The sequence below is a fragment of the Borostomias antarcticus genome, assembly GCF_949987555.1.
Source record: "Borostomias antarcticus genome assembly, chromosome: 1".
Taxonomy (NCBI): Eukaryota; Metazoa; Chordata; class Actinopteri; order Stomiiformes; family Stomiidae; genus Borostomias; species Borostomias antarcticus.
In genome coordinates this window covers 34,885,859-34,912,513 of record NC_140234.1, presented here as the reverse complement: position 1 = coordinate 34,912,513, position 26,655 = coordinate 34,885,859, and the positions used below count along the sequence as shown (strand labels likewise).

Sequence of the window (26,655 nt, the reverse complement as noted above, 5' to 3'; positions counted from 1 at the left end):
AGGGGAAGGAGGAGGAGGAGGTGAGAAGAGGAAGTGAGGAGGAGGAGGGGGGGTGGGGGGGAGGATGTGGTGGTCTAGGGGGACTCTCTCCCTCTCCTCTTTTACAGGATTATTCCACATCCAGGTCCACCCCTCCTCCTCTCCTCTCCTCACGCCTGCGGTGCAGCCCCCCACCCCCGAGGTCTGGACATGGTCATCCTCCACTCAGGACCTCCACCTGCTAAACACTACGGATTCACAGGAGACCGATGGCATTGTGACGGTAACGTAGCTCACACCAGGAAGAAATGATCAGAATATGTCTATAGTGTGAAGGCTGAGGAGCTGCTGGACCACATGGAGGAGAGATGATCCATCTTAGACGGACAGAAACGTGTTATTAATGCAATTAATTGGGGAGACCCCCACTGCACCCCACCCTCTGATCTTGTTCTACTTATAACCTATGCCACTTAACCTTAATACCATATATTGAGCAGTTCCTAGGCAAATTCCAATAAACTAGTTTCAATAAACTAATTTATTTGGGTCCTTCTCAACTCTTAAGACTGAGTCTAATCAACTAGAATGAGAGTTTTAATATAACTTTTTTTATTGGGCATAATAAGTGTTTAAAAATAGACATACATTGAACAAAATTGTACATAAATTAAAGTAATACATGCCCTGTTTAGAACACTGGCTACTTAGTACCCAAACTAAAATAAACAAAAACATCAGTAATATGACTACCTATATAGACATTTCATCGTTCAATGCAGGGCTACCTTCCTCAAACTTAATAAGACACATGAAATGAATGAATGAAATAATAAACATCATTGTAGTGGTTTCTTGTTTTTTTATGTCCAAAAGAGGATGTACAAGATGAACTCTAATAAAACTGGATTTTGTGTGTGAAGCTATACCCAATAACCTGTCATGCCTGGGATGCAAAAACTGTCATAACATTCCAAAGGCATTTAGAGACGTCGCAGCCTTCATACAGCAGTCAATAACTTAAACACAAACAGTTCTCCTTCATAATAGTAAAAAAAAAAAAATATCTAGTGACACATTTATCAAATAAAGAATTTATTTGATTGTATGTTTCATGTGGTGGTACCAGTAGTACATAGAGGTGGAAAACATGGAGGGAGGGAGGGGGAGAGAGAGAGAGGGAGAGAGAGAGGGAGGAAGAGAGAGAGAGAGAGAGAGAGAGGTAAGGAGAGAGAGAGAGAGAGAGAGAGTGAGAGAGAGATAGTTACAGTCCGATTGGTGATTAGTTAACACACAGCTTTAAGCTTCCTAAACAGAATCAGGTCTGTCCTCTGGTTCGACCCTCTATCATCCCGTCCTGAAGTGTGATCATCTCCCCGCAGAGCAGAGCTGGGCTGGGCTGGGCTGGGCTGGGCTGGGAGACCAGGCTGCTTCAGCCTCAAGCCCATTCACCTCCCTGCCTAGTTTTGCTGCGTGGTGTTTCAAACCGTGACAGGGAGAGAGTGTGAATTCCCTGGTGTGTGTATTCAATAGTGCGACAGTGAATTCCCGGGTGGTGTCATCCAACAGTGTGGGAGAGTCCTCCTCCTCCCTTTGTCCGGAACAAAGTGTGCTTCTGTTGTTACAGCTCCCGGCCACCAGGCGGCGCTCTAGCACTGAGACTCTGCCACGCCCACCTCGCGGGGCATCTCTTTGTTGACGTAGTAGTCCTCATAATCTGTCCCCTGAAGCACAACAGTGGAGAGGGCAGAAGATCAATATTTCATGTTTGTAGACGACATATACAATTCAAGACTATGAAATTGATCTGGCAGACATGTTCTTGTAAGTTATTAATGAAAGTAGAAAGGCTCTTACCAGAATATATAGGTCACAGCATGTGATGTTCTTCTCCTTGGTCACGGGTTTGAGGCCATGCTCGTCCCTGTTAACGGAGACCACAGATTTATAATAAAGCCAATCACGGTATACACACACATCACTCATAACAAGAGTCGGTTCTTTATTCATGGACAACACTATACCCAATCCTTTAACACAAATGATATTGCATCAGAAATGAATGTAGAATTCCATAAACACACCACCTTTTGGGGAAATAAGCTTGATTGCCATCTTTCCCAGAGTCAGATAAGAAGATACATACCCTTCTCTTCTCTGTGTGTGCAGTAGGAAGCAATGAGACCCACTAGAGCCATTAGCCTAGGCTAATATTTTGAAAATCCACTTCCAGTGATTGAGCTAAGCTAGGCTAACGGATCTAACGGGTCTCAATGCTTCCTACTGCACGCACAGAGAGGACTCTGGGGAAGATGGCAGACAAGCTAATTTCCCCAAAAGTTGCCGTGTTCCTTCAAGAATGTCTTTGTGCTGGGCCGTCTGTTTGAAATATCGTGTTGACTCGGGTCTTTTCACAGCTGTCTTACGGCGTATGGGACAGAGCTCCGGGGCTGGCGTCTGGAGAGGAAGGATATCTGAGAGCTTCGTTATTAGGCCCAGGGGACCCAGCCTGCTGATTGGCTATTAGAGTGACGCCACTCACCCGTCCGTGACCTCGATGGACGAATGGTAGGCGTGTGATTGGCCCTTGTCCCTCGGGGGGCAGAACATGCGTCCAATCAGGACCAGGGTGATGAGAGCCGAGGGGAGGAGGATGAAGACCAGGAGCACCGCCACGTCAGAGAACCTCACAGATTCAACTGCAGGAGAGAGGAGAGGTTAAAACCACACACACACACACACACACACACACACACACACACACACACACACACACACACACACACACACACACACACACACACACACACACACACACACACACACACACACACACACACACACACACACACACACACACACACACACACACACACACACACACACACACACACACACACACACACACACACACACACACACAGTCTTACCCTGGGGGGTGACGGTGAGGACAGTGTGAGAGGTGGGTGACCCGTGGACGTCGGGCGGGTTCCTGACGGAGCAGGTGAACGTCCCGTTGTCGGCCAGCGAGGTGTTGAGCAGCACGATGGAGGCGTAGCCGCGGGCGGGGGCGCCCTCCCACCGGACACGCCCCTTAAACCGCCCCTCCGTCGGAGGGAAGGCCAGCGAGGAGAAGTGGAAGAACTGAGGGAGGAGAAGGAGGAGGGGATGATGGTGAGAGGAGGAGAGGAGGAGATCTAAAAGGGACGACTGTGCGGGCCCGGATGAGAGGGAGGAGAGGATGAGCTGGAGATGAAGGAGGAGAGGATGACAAGGGGATGAGTGGTTGGAGTGACGGAGGGAAGCAGAGATGATGAGGGGATCAGGAGCTGAGAGAGAATGGATACTGAATGGATGAGCTCACGCTTGAGCCAAGCCCCGTGGTTAAGCCCATCAGTTCATCATCACCATGTCACTCAGCGGAAACAAAAATATATCTGGTTGAATCAATAGACTCAATGGCCAATCAATCCCCCGGCTCCCGATCCAATCCAGGAAAATTCATTCTCATCATGATATTGATAATTATTCAGCCGACTAAGGCAATGTTCCGCTGGCTTCGAAGGTCCGGCTTAATACGGATACGCTGATTGAGTTTTCAAACACTTCATCACGGTTCCCTTCTAATAAACGATCGCAGCAATAAAAGGTAGTGATGAAATTGGATTGGGAGGGCGAATCTGCAGTGGGACAATCCCCCCTCTAGTGTGGCGCTGTGGGCTGTACAGTACAGCAGAACACCTCCACCTACTCTCTCACTCTGCTATCGCTCTGCTATCGCTCTACTCTCGCTCTCTCGTCTCTCGCTCTCGTCTCTCTCTCTCCTCTTTACATTTACATTAGTCATTCAGATGCTCTTACCCAAAGCGAGTTCTGGGCAGTACTACTACTACTACTCAAAAGTGCTTCTCCTTTCTAAACAAGTGACTAAGAGCATAATCTAGTGCAGGAGTAGCAAAATATGTATACAGTCCAGTCTCTAATCTCACAGAGTCCGAGACCTGTAATCTGCCAGGGCCTGTGACCCGTCGTTCCTCAGAGCCCCAGAACTCCGTCAGGTAAATAAACAGTCAGCACGTCATTTGGACTCTGGTGTGATGGCCCAACACCAGATAGGCCCTTTGAACAGCACACACACTCCTGGGACAGAGACAGAGAGAGTGTGCGAGTGTTTGCGTGTGTGTATGCGTGCGTGACGTAACTGCACTCTTGTGTCTGCAGACTAGCACAAACATTCTCTGACACGCTCTCTTCTCTCACACACACACCACGGAAAGAGAGAGAGAGAGAGAGAGAGAGAGAGAGAGAGGGGGGGAGAGGGGGAGAGAGAGAGAGGGGGAGAGAGAGAGAGAGAGAGACAGAGAGAGAGAGAGAGAGAGAGGGAGAGAGAGGGGGAGAGAGGGAGAGAGAGAGGGAGAGAGAGACAGAGAGAGGGAGAGAGAGAGAGGGGGAGAGAGAGAGAGGGAGAGAGAGAGGGGGAGAGAGAGGGGGAGAGAGAGAGGGGGGGGGAGAGAGAGAGAGAGAGACAGAGAGAGGGAGAGAGAGAGAGAGGAGAGGGAGAGAGGGAGAGAGGGAGAGAGAGAGAGAGGGAGAGAGGGGGAGAGAGAGAGAGAGAGGGAGAGAGGGGGAGAGAGAGAGAGAGGGAGAGAGAGAGACAGAGAGAGAGAGAGAGGCCCGACAACTAAATCTTAATGGCTAAACCAGACAGTCTATCCGCAAAACATTACCCCTCACTTAGCCCTGAGTGATCCTATAGGACAGGATGCTCCAGCCAACCACAGGCTGCCCAGATCTCTGTCACCCAGATGGGATTTGGACACTCTGCCCCACAGAACACTGACCTGGGGGAGACATATGAGGGCAGCAGGCCTGGGTGGAGTTAGGGCTCCGGGTGTACTTTTAGCACCACAGAGGAAAAGGCCAATCCCGGTTCCCGGTCATCTCCCCAGGGACTGACCGGTGGGCAGGGATGCAGTTGTGTGGGAGTTGAGTAGTGGTAGTGAATGGGTCCGTATGGTCAGCGTGTGCAAACTACAGCACTACAGCAGATGGTCTTAGTGGTCCCTCAGCAGTCCATCTGAGGTCAGAGGTCAGGTGCTGCTGTGTGGTGGTCATCAGGAGGCTGGTCATGCATAAGTGTTGTGTGTGGTTTGTGTACAGTATGTACACATATGCGTGTGTGTGTGTATGTGTGTTTGAGTGCATGTGTGTATGCAAGTGTGTGTATGTGTGTGTGTGTGTGTATGTGTGTTTGAGTGCGTGTGTGTATGGAGGCGTGTGTGTGTGTGTGTGTGTGCGCGCGCGTGTGTGAGTGCGTGTGTGTGTATGCGTGCATGCCAATGTGTGTGCATGTGTGTGCGAGCAAGGGTGTGTGCATCAAGGTTATAATAGTTTTGCTTTTGTCATTTGTTTTTATTTTAATATCGTTTTAACTTTTTGTTTTCAATTTCAGTTTAGTTTTGATTAGTTTTAAAGCAGGTTTGCTAGTTTAGCTTCGTTTTTATTTTTTTTAAATGCTTAGTTTTAGTTTAGTTTTCTTTCTTTTTTCTTCTGCGCTAGCCTCATGAGACTATCCTGATCTCGCAAGCTCACGTTGTTTCACTCTGTGTGAAACAAACCATCTGGCGCACGTCAGGTTACTTCTGCGCAGGGGCACAGCTAAGAAAAAATGGAGGATAGATTTCATATCCACCCAAAATATTAGGCTTATGTATAAAATGAACAAGACTAAAACTAAGGAAATTTTCTCAATAATTTTAGTTTATTTTAGTTAGTTTTGTAAACACACAATACAGTTTTAGTTAGTTAGTTTTTTTGTTAAGTCTAGTTTTTATTTTTATTTCAGTTTATTTAAATGTTTATTCACACCTAGTTTTACATTTTTAGTTAGTTTTCGTTGACTATAATAACCTTGGTGTGCATGCATGTCTTGCCATGCGTGTGTGTGCATGTGTGTGTCCGCATGTGTGCATGTGTGTGTGTGTGTGTGTGTGTGAGTAGTGTACTGACGGTCTGGGGTGGTCCCCCGCTCTGCGGCCGGTAGGCCCAGTCCACAGACATGCGGCTGGTGGCCCTGCTGGTGGAGGTGAAGGTGCAGGTCAGGGTGACGTCATCTCCTCTGAGGCTGTGGACCTCCGGCGGGGAGCTCACCATGATGGCCGACACTGGACACAGCCCTGAGGAAGAGGGAAGGAGGGAGGGAGAGGGAGAGGGAGAGGGAGAGGGAGAGGGAGAGGGAGAGGGAGAGGGAGAGGGAGAGGGAGAGGGAGAGGAGGGAGGAGGGAGGGAGAGGAGGAGGGAGGGAGAGGGAGAGGGAGAAGGAGAGGGGAGGAGAGACGGAGGAAGGGAGGGGAGAGAGGGAGAAGGAGTGACTTTTTTATTTGGATTGATCAAAGGTGCTTCATGTTGTAGTAGTTGTTTTGATTCTTTCTCCTGTTTCTCTCCTCCCGAGCCGTGGGGAATCAGAGTCTATATCCAGGCCTCAGGAATCCCAAGCAGCCTACGTGTTCAAAAAACAAAACAGCAGCATCCATTTCTTCATTGATTTCTGAGAGTTGTAGAAGAAAGGTTTGTGGCCTCAGGCATAAAGCTGACTTTAATTTACATGCGGCATGGAGAGACAGAATCGATGCAAAATCTGTTCTAAAATCTGTTCCATATAAGGTGGCACAATGTGTCACAGCTGCACAGTAGTTATCAAAAGGCAGATGGTTCAGTTCATCAAGGCCATATATTTAGTTATCAGGCCGCAGAGACAGGCTAGTAACGAGACAAGGGAGAGAACATTGGTCTCCAAACCAATTATAGACAACAACTATGTGCAGCAGTGTGCAAGAGGCTTACGCTGTATGTAAAACTAACTTGCATCCTAGGCTGACGCACGCACACACACACAAGAGAGAGAGAGAGAGAGAGAGAGAGAGAGTCCACATAACTATTCTTTCTCTCCAAGGACTATCTACACGCGTTTGTCTGAGTTGAATCAAGGCTCTAGATGGCCAAGAATGTTAATCGCAAAGCAAAGTGAAGAGCTGTCAGCGTCAGGCTAAAGTATTTCACGTTGAAAGCTCAATGGAGCAGAAGATGCTAGATGGATGCGGAGGTCTAAATAAGTGTTGATGGGAACGTTGGCAAGACCCTGTGAGGTCATTAACCAGGCCCCAACGCGAGGAGGCTACTAGTCATAACCTAGACTGTAAGTAGCATAACAAACCTAGGCTACTTACAAGTAACAACCTAGGCTACTCCATAGTCACACAGTGTTTGAATGAATGATTGAATGACTTTGTTCAGTGCCTTTTAGCCATGAGTTTCGTCAAACTAGAACACATTCCAGCTGGAGTGTAGAAGGCCTCAGGCGTTAATGTAGCCCCTCACAACAGGTGACTTGTGTCTAGGGAGAGATAAATGCGACGAATGTGACATTAATGGTTGATGGCCCACGTGTAAATCATGTGTGATAGTAACAAAGTGGACATCGAAACGTAAGACATGCATGTAGGCTTGTTATTGTAGGATACAAATCGAAATATCTAACAGCGAGTCCGCGATGTGTCCTGAAATTGCGCAAAAAGCTGTAGGCTACTTACCACAACAAACGAGTAAAAACAGCAACACGTCTATGTCCAAAAGAATACTCCTGTATTGTCGAAACATTTTAGTTTTATAAACACGGCAAGCGATTAGCGATGGTAAATACAGGCCTCGTAACTAAAATGACGTTAGCTAGGCTTCGCGTTTGGAGAACTCGTCGTCCATGTTTTCTGACTCATTCGTTCCGCTCCTCTCCTGACAAACAGGTGTTTCAGGAAGTGATACTGGGTAGGAGAGGGAATTCATAGCTCTGTCCCTTTCCTTAACTTGAGGTGTGTGTGTGTGTGTGTGTGTGTGTGTGTGCGTGTGTGTTTGCGCGCGTGCGCACGCATAGGTAGGCTAGTCTACTGATGTGAAATAAATCGCAAATCACACCGAATTTGGAAATCACTTTGGAACACTTGCTTCTTGACCCAGACTTCCAGTGATTATAAACAAATGATACCCATTCAGGTGTTTGCAGGTCGCACGTTTCAGGAGTAGGACAGCTAGGCCTACATCCTTATTACAGTAGCGTACCTCCTAGTCCTCGCCAAATACGACCCTGTCCAGTACAGAACTCTAAGCTGTTTTATCTGCCCGGCATGCCTCTGTGTGTGTGTGATGTTCTGTTGACCCCAGTGGGAATGGGCTGTTATTCTGGAGTTATTACCCCCCTAGCCCTGTCCCTAAACACATGCCTTTAGCCTCGCAATTATCGTTAATGGAGAGAAGATATTTGTTTGTCTAGCTCTACCGCCATTTACTCATGACTGGTCCCAGTCCAAATGTAGGATAGAGAGCCAGACAGAGAAGGGGGGGGGCAAGGAGAGAGTACTTTGAAGTTCTTTATGCTTTTATTTAATTGGGATCCCATCAGTTCTGTTAGTAAACCACTATCTGACCACTGGGGCGTTTCGGACTCCAACAAGAGAATTATGTTACATAATCTGATTTAGGCTACTTTCAAGGGCCTCAGCTTCCAGGGACGGACGCAGGAGGAGGCTAGGTTTGGGGCTGGACCTGGGGCTGGACCTGGGGCTGGACCCAGGATCCATCTTACTTGGGCGCTGAGTATTCCCAAAGACAGCGCTGCTTTGTGTGTGTGCGTGTGTGTGCGTGTGTGCTTGTTGTATTGTGTGTCCACACAGATGGGAGTCTGTGAAGCCACAGTAGTGTGTGTTTCAGGCTCAGCTTCCCGCCCGGCCTGAGTCCGCACGGAGCCGTCGCTCAACCAGCGGCTCGTCCTCCGACGCCGGCGCCAGGACGGCTGATCCAGGTGCTTCAGACGGGGGGCGGCGTCCGGAGCCTCCGGCGTACTTCGGCCGTGGAGCTCATGTGGACCACACAGCTGGGATTCTGGTCTCTCTGACGACACCATTGTTTGCTTGGATCTGATATATGTATCTGTGGCTCTTTCCGTAGCTGCCGTTGCGTTCTCACATTACACGTGTGTGTGTGTGTGTGTGTGTGGGTTGGGTATTATAAAATACAGCATCTGCCTCACCACAGTATCTGGCACAACCCATTGTTGTGTTTGTGTGTGTGTGTGTGTGTGTGTGTGTGTGTGTGTGTGTGTGTGTGTGTGTGTGTGTGTGTGCGCGCGCGCGCGCGTCAGTCTGCCTGCCTGTCTAAAGCAAGGGTGTACCAACATTCTTTTCTCTGACTTCACAGTTTTGCAAGCGCCCCTGAATGACTCACTACACAGCTGTGGATGGAACATAAACATAACACATCCATTCATTCCAGAACAATAGTATTTATATTATGCTTTCCTCCAACACAAGGTTCAGGGTAATATTCAAGTGGTTCAATCAGTTCATGGTCCACCTATCAAGGATTAAGGGTCATGGGATCAAGCTCATCAGTGGCTGTGAGTGGACGATCGCCCGGAGCTGTAGTCAATTCTGCAGTCAACAGAGGCTGCGCCAGGGCTGGACTCCCGGTCATCTGTGCTTCTATTCTCGCCGATGGACGATAATCATTCACCCAGGACCACTCAACTCTCCCGTGCCGAAATCATACCCACTCACCCTCTCTCTCTCCCTCTCTCTCTCCCTCTCCCTCCCTCGCTCTCTCTTTCTCTCTCTCTCTCTCTCTCCCTCGCTCTCTCTTTCTCTCTCTATCTCTCTCTCTCTCTCTCTCTCTCTCTCTAGCCAGCTCTAACCCCACTTCGTTTAAAGAGAGACTATAATTCTTCAGGCCTGTCCATGACATGTCCCTCCTCCCCCCTCCCTCCCTGTCTACGCCCCCGCCCCCACCCCCCCACCTTCCTCTGCTGCTAGTCAGTAACCAGACCTGCATCTGAGGGATAGACTTTGATCAATACACACACTCAGGCATGCAGGCACATGTACATACTCATGCATACCTAAACACACACACGCGCACACACGCACACACACACACAAACTAAGGCATGCGCCCTCACAGCCCTCTCTCATCTAACACACAAGCACGCACACACAGACACCGCGGTATGCATAAGGTGTTGTTGCAGCAGCAACTCGAACAGAACGCTGTGACCTTGCAATTGACAGCTATGGGCAAACACACAAACTGCAAACAACCAGCTACTGTAGACACAAGCGATCATAATAAATGATGATGCATAATGGATGGGAGATAGTGGGTAATCAATAGCATAGAACGGAGGGTGTATCAGGTTCCATGTGTCTATCGTGCAGTTATGGCCTTTGTGTCTGGCAGGTGAAGTGAGGTGGCAGAGATTCAAACAAATCTGAAGAGATCCAACTGCATATTTCAGTAAAGTGGATTTTAATACAAAACCTCAATAAAACAAACTCCTACAATGACTTTCATCTTTGAAACGGTTGGATAAAACATACTTCTTACATATCTATTGAAAAAAATCTTTCAAAAAGCACATTTCGGTTTTACAAAATAGACAGTTCTAAGGTGAAAAGAAAAACACGGGTTAAAATGTTAGTGCGTTAACAGTAGGATGCATTGACGGCGTATTTACAGGAAGGGTTTTCAGATCTGTGTGCGTGTGTTCTGCTCCACTCCCACAAGGCCGTGGGGCTGAGGACAGACACAACTGCCCTGGTGATACCCAAGGTGATACCCTAGTGATGAGGACAGCTCACACACACGACACTCACTGGATATAATAAGTAGAGCATGTCTGGACCAAGCCCGGGACAAAAAACTACTTTAAACCATTTCAAAATACTTTTCTCTGCTTGATTGATCTCACCTATTGTAATGGAACCGATGTCAGCAAACGCTTCAAGTATTTGCGCAGATTTCAAATGCTATTTGATTAACGGATACATTTATTTGTAAGACAGAATGATGGACAAACGTGCTTTTCTTGTTCAAGCGTTGCCCTGATTTTCCTTTGTGGATCAATACCCGGTTTAGACCGGGGTCGATTCTGTCTTCATCCTGTCCATACAGGAATACATTGAGCTCCTTTGGGGTGGAGAAGCCATGTCCATGCCGTAGCTCTGTCCCTCACACACTGCGCTCTGCACCGGGCAGCAGGCCTCCAGGGCCCGGAGGAAAACGTCTCTGCGGACCGACGCTTCCCCTCCTGTCACAGAACCTTCATCTCATCTTCATGTGATTCCTCTAGCTCTTTCTTCCTCTAGAAACGTGGAATACGACTCTTCGATCCTATCCTTCATCCTTGTTCCAGAATCTTCCTGAAAACACGAGGTTCTAAGGCGCAGGGCGGCGTTTGGACGACATTCTCCCCTGTGGTTCTTCTCCTGCTGCAGGGCCACCTCAGCTCCGCTGTCAGAGATCTTCCTGTCCCCCCTCAGTCGCTGTCGCCTCCTCCCCCATCATCGTCGCTCTGGTCTTCGTCCTCGGAGGAGCTGGGGTCCTTAGTGCTGGGCTCTGAGATCATACCGTCCGAGCTGTCAATCTCAAACTCCTCCTCCGACTTATATAGGTGAGCAGCCAATGCAGGGTGGCTAAGACACACACACACACACACACAGGGACAGGGTTGTACACACACGCACACACACACAGGCACAAGGTCAGGGTCGTGTACACATGCACACACATAGGGTCATGGGACATGCCTGTAGCAATCACACAGTCAGGCACAAGCAAAGAAAATCAACGGACAAGCACACAGACACACAAAGAAATACACAGACGCACAAAAACGCACACAAAGACACAGACAGACACAAAGACGCACACAAAGACACATACAGTGACACACACACACACACAGACAAAGACACACACACACAGAAAGATACACATAAAGACACGCACAGACACACAAAGACACACAGACAAACAAAGACACACACAGACAGACAAAGACACAAACACACGCGGACTCACAAAAACACACACAGACACACAAAGACACACACAGCTGTGGAGATATGGGTTAGAGCTGCACAAAGTGAACATGACATCGCCGTAGATTAGAGGAAGCTAGCTCTTCCAGGGAAGTCATCTTGGGCCAAAAAGTTTGATCTGTGATAAACCACAATTGGGCTTGGGTAGGAAAAGAATAATATCCTTTCATCTCCAAATTGTATACATGAGCTTTGGTTTGAAGAGTGTCTCTGAGAGTGTCTGTTTAACCAACATGACATCATTTATGGCTAGACCAGGAGCAAGAACACCCAACACAGGGAGATCTGAAAACCCAGACAGAGTGAAAAGTAGTAGTCCAGACTGCCCTCAGCCACCAGGGAAGACAGGAAATGATATTCTGACAGGAAGAGCACCGTTTTAAACAGACACAAACAAGTGCTTAAAATCCCCAGAGGAGAGGTATACTGTGGGTTTAGTTGGCCAATTCTTTAAATGAAGATATTTTTGTTTAATTAGGAATATGATGTGTGAAAAGTGTCTGTTGTAAACATGTGCCCTCTTTCCTGCTTTGAGTATCGACAGCAGTTTGAAATGTTTCAGCAAAAGTGAAATTCATCACTGGTGAAAGCAAAAAAACAAAACACCACAAAATTTGTTCCGGAATACAGAATCAACGTCATAATACTGTACAGTACAATACAATAATAATGTCTGTGATTGGCTGAAATGGTACAGAGATGTGTAAAACCATCTGCCAGTGGCTGAGCTGAACCTCAGGCAGATGACAGAGGCTGCTGGTACCGTCAAAACCATGGGCATCAGGTTGGCTAAGTGCTTCTGTGAGATTGAAGGCTCAGTGTTAGAGTTTGAAATCGGTTAGTAGACCACACAGGAAATAGATCCTTCTCTACGTCATCCAGACCTCTGGACTAAAACAGGACGTGTGTTCAGTAGCCCTTTTTGGTTATATATATATATATATAGGGAAAAGACGAACAGAATAAAGCTGTGCTTCTCTTGTTCTGAATAAAGGTGCTTGGTAGTATAAAATACCTGACTCCAACAGGTTTGCTATCTATCTACAGTGTTCCTAAGGCACTCTGATACGGCGTGAAGCTCTGCTCTGTAGAAACAGCTGCCCGACCTTGCGTCCAGGTCAGAGGTCAGGTGCGAGGCTGAGGAGGTGTGTCCACAGAAAGAGTCCCAGACCCCCCCCCTCCCACCAGAAGGGGGAGACAGAGAGACGGGGGGGGGGTCTTTCTGCTGTCCTCCCTCTCCTGGGGTCTCTCTGCTCTTACCACACAGTGGGGTCTTTCCTCTCCTTGCGCGGCGCCCCCTCCTCTACGCCGCCGTCGCCCTCATGCCTCTCTCTCCAGCAGCGTCGGACCGACACCACGGCAACCAGGAGGGCCACCACGGCCATGATGGCTCCCCCGATGATTAGGACCAGCTTGAGGATCTCAGAGAAGGAGGCTGCACACGCACACACACACACACACACACACAGAAGCACAAAGACACTCCACACACACACACACACACACACACACACACACACACACACACAGAAGCACAAAGACACTCCACACATACACACACACACACACACACAGAAGCACAAAGACACTCCACACACACACACACACACATACAAACAATAGAAATGCAGTCAAATGAATAACACACCTCTTCCTGTTTACAGTATATCACATATAGAGAACGCCGAAGAAGCCCGCTTTAATGTTCTCCCACTAAAGGAACATTACACCCAAAGCTCCCAAGGTCCAATTTGGGAGTGGGGGGGTGGCCTACCTGTGGTGACAACACGAAGCCGGACCTCCCCCGTGCTGCCATGGACATCCGGCGGGTTCTTGACCTGACAGCTGAAGGTCCCGTTGTAGATGAACTTGACCTCTCGCACCACGATGGAGGCGTCGCGCCCCATGATGTCGCCCGCCCACACCACCTTCTTCCGGAAGCGCCCCTCCATAGGCGGGTAGGGCTTCATATGGTAGTAGAACACCTGTGTGGGAGGAGAGGAGGAGCGTGATTGGCTGAACCGCAAGAAGCGAGCAAGTGAGTTCCCCTGGGAAGCTCTCAGGACCAGGCGTCATGTACAGCAGGAAGTTGAAACCAGTTGAACCGCCTCCGCAAGATTCTGACTCAGAGGAGCGTCTTAAAATGGGCAGGACTCTTATCTCTTTCTTTCTTTCTTTCGTTCTCTCTCTCTCTCTCTCTCTCTCTCTCACACACACACACACAAGCACACACACACACACACAAGCACGCAGACACTCCACACACACACACACACACACTATGTGCTACATTGATTTGTATGAATGGTGCTATAGAAATAAAATTACATTGACATTAACACACACACACACAAACGCACACACACACACACTAGATCCTCAGTTTTAAGAGGGGCATATGACTCCTTGAGGGGTCACTGACGCGTTCTAACTATACTGAGCTCTCATTCTCCCTCTGACGCAGTAAAGTTGAAGGCTGCAGTTCTGAGTTGAATCTTCTCATTAAAATGTCCTTCCATTCATTATTGAACTTGTGAGTAAGATACTTTTCAAAGGCAAGCTGAATAAAAAGAGATTTAACTTTAATGATCCAAGGAGGGGAAATGTGGGCATTACAGCAGCAGAAAGATCAGAGGATGTACATAATAAAATCAAGAATCAATGGGTCATATAACACAATAATATGACCATTAGAGCATCACTGTAAAGATAAGAACTATAAATAAATAACTGCTATAAAAACCTATAAATCTAACACATAAATGAGCTACTCTCGGCCTGTTGGCCTGTTCTCTGGTCTGTCCATCTGTTCATCCCTCTATGCAGACTGTCCTCGGACACCGTCGGCCTGACAGCATTCATATTTGGCACAGGTATCTGCCAGGGGTCCCAGATCGACCGTGACAGGGCCGGATTTTTCAGTTTGGGCTAATTTTAACATAAAATACTGATCTGAGCTGCCAGCCAATAGAAATACTGCTCTGAATAGAACCCCGCCTACTGTTCAGTAGCTGCAAGGAGCTGCAGCTTTGCCCTGCTCTGATACAAACACTGAACTATTACCTCACGCCAGCCTACTCTACAATTATTTTGCCGTTGCTCAGCTTTGCTCAACATTAGTGTGTTCTATTGTCCACCCAATAGTAGTAGCTAGCTAGCTTGCAAACAATAGCCAAACCAAGCTATCATTCAGACAGGGCATGCCAAACACAACATGTCCACTATGCTCCAACGGGTATCAGAACTAGCAGATAAGTTGACTGGATGGGCTAAGCTGGAGTGATAGCAAATGTACAGAATTTAAATGGTGTGCATAGTGCTCCAACGAGTACCAGAACTAGCATCAATAAAAAGCCTGGCCAGTGTAAGGTGACAAGTAAAGTGACAAGTGGTGGGGGGGGCTCAGGTGTTGCTGTTATGAAGATGGCCGCTGGCACAAAGGAACGCTACGTTACACTTGGGTGGGATGAGCCTGTGGCTAAAAATGCTCCCCATCAGCCACAGCTCATCATGGAGCGGTTGTCCAGGATGGATTTCAGTTTGGTCCTCATCCTCCTCTCCACCACTACCTCCAGACTGTCCAGTTGTTGTTCCATAACAGAGCTGGCCCTCCTCACCAACTTGTTGAGCTTGTTGGTGTCCGCTGTCCTGATGCTGTCTCCCCAGCAGGCCACAGCAAAGAACAGCCTGCTGGATACCACAGACTGAAAGAATGTCTGCTGCAGCCTGTTAGCAGTCTGCTCTGTCCTTTCCTATAGAGGGCCTCAGTGTTGTCTGCCCAGTTTATTGCTCAGATGCACTCCCAAGAACTTGTATGAGTCCACGATCTCAATTTCCTCCTCAGGTTAGGGCCTCTTGTTCCTTCTGAGGTCCACCACCAGATCCTTGGTCTTGCTGATGTTGAGTTGGAGCTGGTTCTCCTCAGACCATCTGATGAATCTCCTGACCACATCCCTACTCCTCCTCCTCCTCCTCCTCCTCCTCCTCCTCCTCCCTCCTCCTCACTGATGCAGCCCATGATAGAAGAGTCATCTGAGAACTTCTGGAGGTGACACGTTCCAGAGTTGTTGCTGAAGTCAGAGGTGTAGAGGGTGAATAGGAAAGGTGACAGTGCAGTTCCTTGGGGGGCGCCAATGTTGCGTGTCGCCGCATCAGACAGGCAGCCCTGCAGCCAGACACACTGTGGTCTGACAGTGAGGTAGTCCATGATCCGGGCCAACAGGTCGTGGTCATGGTGGCCTGGGAGCTTATCTGCAAGCCGGATGGGCGAGATGGTGTTAAATGTACTGGAAAGGTCAAAGAACATGACTCTTACTGTTTTTCCTGGCCTCTCCAGGAGTGAGTAAGCTCTGTGGAGCAAGTAGATGATAGCATCATCCACACCTGGTACACGAAGTGTAGGGGGTCCAGGGGGTCACTCACTAGGAGCCTAAGGCGCTGCAGAACCAGTCACATGTGTCGTCAGTGCCACTGGCCTGTAGTCATTGAGGACACTGGAAGATCCTTTTTGGGCACCTCAGATTAATTTTTGTATTAATTATAAAAATGTTGTCATTAATAAAATAATTAATTATTTTTCAACCTATGGGCGCCAGTGGGGGGACACTAGCACGATGCAGGAGGTCTTCCACAGCTGAGGCACCTTCTTCAGCCTCAAGGAGAGGTTGAACGGGTGCTGGAACACTTGGGGGGGGCTGTCCTAACAGGTGGGGGCTAAAGTCAAACCTATTGAAAATAGGTTGTGATGACAGTTGACATGGCCCTGGAGGGCACAGCTCAGCTCGACTCACAACTCAAATCGCATATGCGGTAACCGCTACATTGCCGTAACTTCCTTTTTCAGTATGGTGGCCGTCTCCAGAGTCCGGCCAGAGATAGGCTGTTGCTCACATAACATAATGTAATGAATAGAGCACATTAAAGCCTGTAGTCTATGTCCCATAGGGGGTGAAGAGGAGTAGGTACGTATAAGTAACTCTGTCAAACAAAAACACAATTATTTTAACGTTTTCATTTATAAGGAATAGAAAGTTAGTATTTTTAACCTAACAGAAAAAATATTATAATGAATACAAAAATGTATTCATAGTGCATGGCCCATAGCGACGGCCATGCACTTTACACACATACACACACACACACACACACACACACACACACACACAGAATGTGTTGAGTCAGGGTCTCACCGACTCCTCGCGGCCAGGCGCTAGCGGCCGGAAGGCCCAGGACACGGTCAGGCTGCTGGGGTTGATGGCCACGCTGCTGTCGAAGGTGCACTTCAGACGCACATCTGTCCCGTTCACCGCCTCCACCTCGCCCGAGGTGTACACCCTCATCCCGCTGACACACCTGCCTGCACACACACACACACACACACACATACACACACACACACACACACGCACATGGTTATGTAACACACACACATAGACACACATTACTAAAACATACAGAGGAGTGCAATCATAAACAGTAGCCGATACTGTATATATAATGTGACCTATGACCTCCGCGCCCGCACAGAAGCATTCCGAGAAAAGCACCGGCACCATTCCTAAACACGCCGTCGTTCACAGACGTGCCGGTCCTCCAGCCGCTGACCTCCAGCCCGCACGCGGGAGCGAGCACAGACCAGGAACACGTCCAGAAATAAATAGGGCGGCCTCGTTAGCGAGACACACACACACGCACGCACGCACGCTCTCCAGGTATCACCCTCCGGAACATTCTCAGACTGGATGGAGTATTCATCCTGAGAGGAGAAGCAGCGTGGGGGCGTGTCTTTACCGACGATGCGGATCCTCTCAGAGTCACTCCAGAGAGGTTTAGGACAGACAGCTGCAGCCGTAGGCTACATGACAGACAGACAGACACGCGGGGGGTCGACCCGCTAGAACCCAACTTCTGAAGCCTGAAGACATTTGATAAGGGACAGAGCCCCCCTTCCCCGAGCTGAACGCTGAACTGTGTAGGCCACACACACACACACACACACACACACACACACACACACACACACAGACACAGATAAAGGAAGTGACATTCTTAATCGCTCTCCAGACTTCCTTTCTCACAGCAGAACAACATTACATCAGGGCTGTGTTTTGTTTTAAAGAGCCTGTATCTAAGTCAATCTCAGCTGATGCTCATTCAGAGATGACTCTGTGTTTTTATCTCTGAGCACTGACGTGATTCCCAGATTCAAGATTCAATATTGTTTTATTAGCCATGTACTGTATATGGTTTACAAATACAGTACTAGGACTTTGTCTGGGGTAATCAGGTAGACCCTGATGGAAAGGACATTAAACAGGGTGCAGGACAGGACAGTGCAAACGCAAAATACAATATAACCAAATACAAAGAAATGCACAGTCCAAAATGCACAATATATACAGAATGAAATGTGGTGAGCGTTTATACAGTGTGTGTGCAGTGTAGTGTGATGTACGTGCAATGTTTTATATATACAATGTGTGTGCCATTGTGATATGTACAGTAGTACAATCAGCGGTCGTGTGCAAGTGGTGCAAAGGGCACAGGGTCGGTGTGGTCGGGGGGACACAAGCCTTGTTGATGAGGCCGATGGCCGCGGGGAAGAAGCTATATTTGCGGCGCGAGGTCGTGGACCTGATGGACCGTAGTCTCTTGCCGGGGGAGGGGAGTGATTCGGTGAGATTTAGACCAGGGTGGGAGGGGTTATAATCTTTGTCAAAAACCCGGCGTGTGCGTGTCGTGCCAGCGTGCCGCCATCTCGGCGTATAAGCTACGCCCACGTTTGGCGCCGTATGCGCCCGGATGTGCTAATGTGTTCCCCTGTAGCCTCATGACCAACAGTAGCATACCGCACAGTGTGTGTGTGTGTGTGTGTGTGTGTGTGTGTGTGTGTGTGTGTGTGTGTGTGTGTGTGTGTGTGTGTGTGTGTGTGTGCATGTGTTTGTGTATGTCTGTGATATAATCAACTCAGGGAGCTGGTGAAACAGGGCTCCCCAGGAACCTTATCGGCTTGTGGAGGGCTTCCTGAGGGCCCCGCCCTCCCAGGCCACTGCCCCGCCCACCCTGGGCCAGACGTCCAGACAAACACCACACAGAGGTGGACGTCTCTCATCACTGACCCTTCAGACCTCTTAAACCTAATGTGTTTTAAATTAGCCCTCGTTTCTCCCTCTCTCTCTCTCTCTCCTTCTCTCTCTTTGTTCTCTCTCTCACTATTCTTCTCCTCTCTCTCTCTCTCTCTCTCTCTCTCTCTCTCTGATTTCAGAGGAAGCCTCATGTGGTCTGTGTAAGTTAATGAGTGGAGGAAAGAGAGAATCCCAGTCCAGTAGTTAGGAAATCCATCACAGAGTGATAGGATCAGGGCTGGCTGAGCTGTAACAGCCCCCTGTTCCACCATCCTCCCTGACAGACCTGCTCTGTGTGTGTGTGTGTGTGTGTGTGTGTGTGTGTGTGTGTGTGTGTCTAATCCACAAACGCACAGCCTTCCCTAATACATCCATCTTTCTTCTCTCCTCTAGGGGGGTACAGTGGGAGCTGAACTGTTTTTCAATGTTACAGTGTGAAGCCGCTGTAATGACTTCACTGACAGTTGCGCAACAGGGTAATCCACTCAGCATTGACAGCATGCAGTCATTTAGAAGCATACTCAACGAGGCACATCCAGGAGACAGATTTTAAAAATATGGTAAAATATGTTCCCGCTAACGGTCGACCTTTCTCTGCAAAACAGGAATTATACATTTCTAAATACAGTTCTTGTTGTGATTTGGGCCGGGTCCGCCCCGGCTCGGCCCCTGCTCCCGGTCTGGACCCGCGTTCCTGCCCTGGACCCCCGATTTGCCCCGGACCCCTGGTTCGCCCCGGACCCCTGGTCCACTCTGCTCGCTCCTGGTCCGGACCCGCGTTCCTGCCCTGGACCCCCGATTTGCCCCGGACCCCTGGTCCGCCCCGGACCCCTGGTCCACTCTGCTCGCTCCTGGTCCGGACCCTCGCCCCTGCCCGGGCCCCTGGTTCGCCCTGCTCACCCCCTGATCCTGGCCCTGAGCTCCTGTGCCCCCTGGACCTTCCTGGACCCTGAGCACCTCTCCCGGTGACTGCCCCTGCACTGCCCCCAGAGACTATTGTACACTTTGTCACTTGGTTTTGTTCTACCTCCTTGTGTGTTTGGTCTTGTGTTCGTTGTCTTGTCTTCTATGTTGGTTTGTGTCCTCCCAGCCCCAGCTCTAGACACCTGTCCCCTCACTAGTCTCACGTCACTCTAGTCCCTCCTCTCCTGGCCCTTTAGTTCCCCCCTCTGCTTCTGCCCGGTCCCTTCCCTGTCCCAGCCTCGTTCCCCGTTCCCTTCCATTGTGTCCTTGTTCCTGTGTCCTTGTGTTGGTGTCTTGTTGGAATCCCTCCAAGTCCTTGTCTGGGTGATTGTCTGCACCTGTGTCTCGTTATGTCTTGTTGCACACCTGTACATTGTTCCTTGATTGTTCTCCCAGTGTATATATGCCCTCCTGTTTCCGTTGTTCTCTGTCGGTTCATTGTCAATGTTAGTGCGTGTTTCCTCCCGGTATTATTTTTGGATATTAAAACTTATATTTTGAACCTGAGCTGCTTGCCTGCCGTCTGCTTTTGGGTCCTACCTCCACCAGCCTCAAACCCTAACAGTTCTGTTATTATCACTTGAACATGATGCCCTCCTCGGTGCTAATGATTAGCAATTATGGCTAATTAGGGCATCTCCGTCTGCATGCGGGAGGGATATTGACAGAGATAAGAACTATGGTGTGTACAAAATGTCTGTAAAAATCTGGGCTCTAGGCAAGGGCCTTCATGCATGGTACAGAAACACTACTACCTGCTTAATTAGCAATTGCTAATTAATAATGAATGACGCCTGAAATCTAATGAATTGCTGGAGCTTGGTGTTTCTAAGGTGTGTTCATTCAGTCACAGGACAGCTGGGCAGAGAGAGCACAGACTGAGACGCAAGGGAGAGAGGGAGAGAGAGAGAGTAGAGAGAGAGAGACAGATGAGGATAAACTCTGCTGATATCTCCAGTGTAGGGGAACTTACTGTAGGAAAGACAAGACTTGTGTCTTGTCTGTCCCATCTGCCTGCTTGTCTGTCTGTCTATCTGCCTGTCTGTCTGTCTATCTATCGATCAATCTGCCTGCCTGTCTATCTATCTGCCTGTCTATCTATATGTCTATCTCTCTCTGTCTGTCTGCCTGCCTGCCTGCCTGCCTGCCTGCCTGCCTGCCTGTCTGTCTGTCTGCCTGTCTGTCTGTCGATCTGCCTGTCTATATGTCTGTCTGTCTGTCTATCTATCTATTTATCTGCCTGTCTATCTGCCTGCCTGTTTGTCTGTTTCATTAGCTTGTTGACATCCTTCCTCTAGGTAGGCTACCACACCTAGCGTCTAGAGACTTCCATGTCTTATTACCCTCCTGCTATACAGAGCCCACTAAGACAGGGAAGAGCCTGACTGCACCCTCTACCCAGGAATCTACCCCTATCTAAGAGTAGACATCTAGATAGATTGATATGAACTTTAATACTCCCCATAGGGTGTACTGTACTTTGGCTAATCTGTGGGAATCCGTTGATGTAGCCGGACATGCGCGAGTCTTATCTGTACATTCTAACACCCCATAAACTCTGAGCGGAATGCATTTCCCTCCTTAGTTAACATGTACAGCAGCGTACACGTTATGTCAAACTCATTAGTTGCTACTTGAACTTGTAACCTCCCTACTGTTGTCTTTTCCACATGTGGTAGGCAGTGCTGTATCTTATCTGGAACAGATGCACAGGAAATTACAGCTGGATCCATTGTTGAGGTGAAAGGTGCACGTATACAGGCGTTGGCATCAAGCCATAGGCATCTATCAGTGCTGGGAGCGTACAGGGGGCCTCCTGTGTGGTTAAGTACGGTAACGACTGCTTTAATTTCCCCCCCCCAAAATGACCACACTTCACCAACCCATAATAGTCCGGTGGATACCACAGATAATTGTACGGCAGAGTCGTCCGGCTTTGACGAAGGGGAACAATGCAAACGACGAATCAATCACTCAACGCCACAGCCCTCCCGTTCGGGATCAGGAAATGGTGTCCATTAGATTGCGGTCTGGACCGTGCGTGTGTCTCCCTTCCTCAGACCAGGTTCCCAGTAGCAGGGCTGGGAGAAAGCACACTCACCTCCCAGCTCCCAGGCTCCAGGAAGCGCTGCCAACAAAGCGGCAGAAAATCACAAAAGAGCCTCTCTTCTGATTTACTGGGAAGAGATTTGACAAGCGCAGGCTTGGTTTACAACTCTTTCATGGAGGGAGGGAGGGAGGGAGGGAGAGGGAGGGAGAGAGAGAGGGGCTGGGCTCAGGTAACAATTTACGTTCACAGGGGAGGAGGGGTGGGGGTATAAAGGAGGCCCAGCAGACTGAGAGGCGGTGGAGGGACACTGCTAGTCAGACACCGATACAAACAGTACACAGTGTTCATGATCCCTCCCTCCTCGCTCCTTCTCTCTCTCTCTCTCTCTCTCTCTCTCTCCTCACACAGTCTCACTCTTTTTCTCTTCGTCTCAACCTCTCACTTACTTTCTCTTCCATTTCTCCTTTACTTACTTTCTTGCTTTCTTTCTCTCTCTCTGTCTCTCCTTGTCTCTCTTGCTCTCTCAGTCTATCCCTCTCTCTCTCTCAGTCTCTCTCTCTCTCTCTCTCTCTCTCTCTCTCTCTCTCTCTCTCAGTATCTCAGTCTCTCTCTTTCTCTCTCTGGCAGTAATTCATCCTGCAGTATTGGTCGTTGATGGTGAAAGTTTAATCCATCAAACATTTCCTTCTCCCCCTCCCTCCTCTCCCTCCTCTCCCTCCTCTCTCCCGCCCCCTGGCCTCAATACTCTCCCCCTGGCCTCAACACTCTCCCTCTGGCCTCAACACTCTCCACCTGGCCTCAATACTCTCCCCCTGGCCTGAACACTCTCCCCCTGGCCTCAACACTCTCCCTCTGGCCTCAACACTCTCCCCCTGGCCTCAATACTCTCCCCCTGGCCTCAACACTCTCCCTCTGGCCTCAACACTCTCCCCCTAGCCTCAATACTCTCCCTCTGGCCTCAACACTCTCCCCCTAGCCTCAATACTCTCCCCCTGGCCTCAATACTCTCCCCCTGGCCTCAATACTCTCCCCCTGGCCTCAACACTCTCCCCCTGGCCTCAACACTCTCTCCCTGGCCTCAACACTATCCCTCTAGCCTTAACACTCTCCCTCTAGCCTCAACACTCTCCCCCTGGCCTCAACAATCTCTCAACAGTCTTTATCTAACTATCTCTTTATAGCTTATAATATAATAACCTGCCAATAATGTAATACGTTATTACATTAGGCTCAAAAGATTATTCCGTTATTGGTTTCGAAAATGTATTACATTATTGGTTATTACATTATCAACTTTTATTAAAATAAGAATTGAAAGAAATATTACATTATTGGCAGTTATTACATTAACGGTAGTTATTACATTATTAGCCTCTACAGTGCTTAATTCATAGCTCTGCCGATCACCTGTAACTGGACGTGGGGGCATTGCTTACATCATTTCCTGTTTTTGGAGCAGTCCTGCACACACACTCCTAACGTTAACCAACCCTATCAAACAAACCGCGTTGTGGAGTGTCCAAGCGTTGACACTGCTGAGGAGAGGTTTTCTTGTGGAATCTGTCTGAGGTTAGTTTGCGGTGGAACCTGAACACTAGCTCTGTCAGTGCCAGTACTGGCCCCAGGCTGCCCCATTCACTGACTACACAAAGGGGGCCGGCCCCCCGGTGTGTCACTTCAGCATGTCAAAACCTCACTTGTTCTTTGTTATGGGGACCCAGCGTACATGACAGAGAGCTGGTCCTCTGAGACTAAGAAGGAGCCCTGCTATCAGTGCAAACCAGATACTTAGATCTGGAGGCTCTGGGTGTACTGTGTGTGTGTGTGTGTGTGTGTGTGTGTGTGTGTGTGTGTGTGTGTGTGTGTGTGTGTGTGTGTGTGTGTGTGCGTGCGCGTGTGCGTGTGTGTGTGTGCGTGCGTGCGTGTGTGTGAAGTGAAGACTACACCTGAAGGTGTGTACAGGCTGGGACATGCTGGGTTGTGTGTGTATCTCATGTGAGCTGCATTGCTCAGAGCAGGCTGGTAGATAGGGCAGGAGGACACACTTAGGGAGGAAGCCCAGGCATCGCCAACAGGAACACGTTCAAAAACAATGGCAGCCAATCATGTAACGCTGAGGGGAAAGCATCGTGATGACTTCCTGTTGATGTTTACGGCAAAATGATTGTGTTTTAGAAAAATGCTTACTAGTCTCATTGATGTACATTTTGAAACAGGGGACATACTATGTCGAATTTACTGTAAAAAATAATAAAAAATAAAAATAAACAACAATAATAATAATTATAATAAATAAATAAAACCCTGGTGTCGTTAATCATTTCCTACTCTTTGCCAGTATTAATGAGCCAACATTGAACCAACTCCCACCATGGGAACACAAGACTGTCTAGATGTTCAGACAAGGTCAGGCTTGAAGTCAGGAGTGCTGAGACACATTCCAAAGCCCAGGGCAGTGATGGTGAGATATTTCTTCCTGATCTAGTTGACAAGATTTTTCTTCAACTCTTGTCAGTGACAGTGTTGAGGCAGTGACAGTGTTGAGACAGTGACAGTGTTGAGGCAGTGACAGTGTTGAGACAGTGACAGTGTTGAGGCAGTGACAGTGTTGAGACAGTGACAGTGTTGAGGCAGTGACAGTGTTGAGGCAGTGACAGTGTTGAGACAGTGACAGTGTTGAGGCAGTGACAGTGTTGAGGCAGTGACAGTGTTGAGGCAGAGCTGTCCAGAGAGCAGTCAGGACAGGGGATTCATCCTTTGCCAAAACATTCATCTAACAGCCGCTGTGCAGCCCATGAATTATTTACAATGATCCCCTGAGCGATGGTGGTGGGTTAGAGGAGGGCACTTTGATCTGAGTACCTGTCAGCATAGGAGAGTGAGTGAGTGAGTGTGAGTATGTGTGTGTCAGTGTGCGTGTGTATGTATGTATGTATGTATGTATGTATGTATGTATGTATGTATGTATGTTTGTATGTGTATGTGAGTGAGATTGAGAGGGGAGGGGTGAGAGGGAGTTGTGTGTGTGTGTGTGTTTGTGTGTGTGTGTGTGTGTGTGTGTGTGTGTGTGTGTGTGTGTGTGTGTGTGTGTGTGTGTGTGTGTGTGTGTGTGTGTGTGTGTGTGTGATCCCTCTGACTGGTAGTGGAGGGAAAGATCAATAGCATTTGACAACTGAGGTAAAGGTCTAATCGTCTTATATTACTTTTATTGGACTCTTTCCTAAGAAACTTTCAGTGAACATTTTACAGGCCTGTATTTCCCGAGGGAATCGAGCCCACAAACCACGGTGTTTCCTAATGTATATACTTCGGCCAAGAGAGTGCTGTACAACACTGTCTTTCTTCCAACAATCCCAACTACTCAGACATCCTGTCAACAGAGAGAGTTAGCCAACTGAGTTCCAGTCCAGCTAGCAAGTCCACACTGTCAGAGCGAACAAAAGATGCTCGCTGCGAGCCCTGTCACCATATACACAGTCTATGATCCACCTGGATGGGAATATAATCCATTAAATTAAAACACAGATTAATCTTACATTAGCCACTTTTTGCAAAATTATGATAATTTCAGGTACTATGTGAATACAACGTCAAATATCTGGAGAATCTATCTAATATAGTCTACTGGGAATCTTGGAGGAAGGTCTGCCAGGAAGTTTAGTTATATTCCGCTATACTGACATCCTGAATAGCCGCCCCAGGGAAGCAGGTGGAAAAAAAGACAAAATCACAAAAACACCGCGATGGCACGCAAACACGGAGACGCATCAAAAGCAGGAAAGGAATTGTGTGGCGCCTGGAGACAATGCACTCTGAACTTGATGCCAACACTGTTAGTCATCGTGCGATTGGGATGGCTTGCTGTAAAATTGCAATTAAGCTACATCGGAAAGTCCCGGTGAATGTGCGAAAGGTTCCAAACTGCCAACGACGAAGCCTTCCCATGACGCACGACGGGCACAAGCGTAACGTAAGGTAGGCTACAGTACGCATAGGGTCCACCGGGGATAAGGGGACAGGGGGCATCTAAACCTTTATTGCTCTCCTCTCAAGTAGGCTATAGGCAAAGAGAAAACGTCTCATTCTGAGAAAAGCTATAAAAAATAACTTGGGTGTCGCCTAAATTACAATAGGCTACGTTTCTAATAAACGATTTGATTCAAAGCCATGTTGTAAAATAACTTTACACAACAGTGTGATAATATTTGTCTATACTGTTAAATCACTTTTGAGAAACACATTTACAGTTTAGAGCGAACTCTCCAAATTTCAGGATGAAAACATTCCCACACTTTCACCCCTGAGCTCAGCCACTAACCTGAGGCCGCGAGTCCAGACAGGACGGCGAGGAAATAGCACCACTTTACGCACATTGGACGGCTGGGTGTCCGGGGTTGATCCAAGCGTCCAGACCCACCGACACTCACAATGACGTCTATACGCACAAAACAAATCGGTATACTTCTCTGGACCGGACTTGAGGATCAGACCGTTGAGTCTCCCGTAGCTACAAGCCCAAGTAGAGCGCGTCTCAACTCGCCACTGGCCTCATTCATCTCGACGCCCTCCCAGGCTCCCACCTCTTCCGGGCGAAGTAACAGCCCTCACCTCATTC

The 26,655-nt window shown here is 48.5% G+C and overlaps 2 protein-coding genes across 2 annotated transcripts; both read right to left on the bottom strand.

Moving 5' to 3' along the window:
- Positions 1-572: 572 nt before the first annotated feature.
- mpzl3 (myelin protein zero-like 3) lies at positions 573-7,791 on the bottom strand. Its single transcript, XM_084448791.1, has 6 exons — positions 7,569-7,791; positions 5,989-6,155; positions 2,910-3,123; positions 2,522-2,678; positions 1,837-1,903; positions 573-1,703 (listed from the first exon to the last, which is right to left on the bottom strand). The coding sequence occupies exons 1-6, from the start codon at positions 7,633-7,635 to the stop codon at positions 1,629-1,631; spliced, it is 747 nt and encodes a 248-aa protein (XP_084304917.1). The 5' UTR covers positions 7,636-7,791; the 3' UTR covers positions 573-1,628.
- Positions 7,792-8,762: 971 nt separating this feature from the next.
- On the bottom strand, positions 8,763-26,413 carry LOC311329487 (myelin protein zero-like protein 2; the record flags this gene model as incomplete). The annotated part of the gene is given in 5 exon segments (XM_084461398.1): positions 8,763-11,495; positions 13,164-13,338; positions 13,678-13,888; positions 17,093-17,254; positions 26,357-26,413. Coding segments are annotated over 5 exon segments (762 nt in total). The 3' UTR covers positions 8,763-11,338.
- Positions 26,414-26,655: the final 242 nt, after the last annotated feature.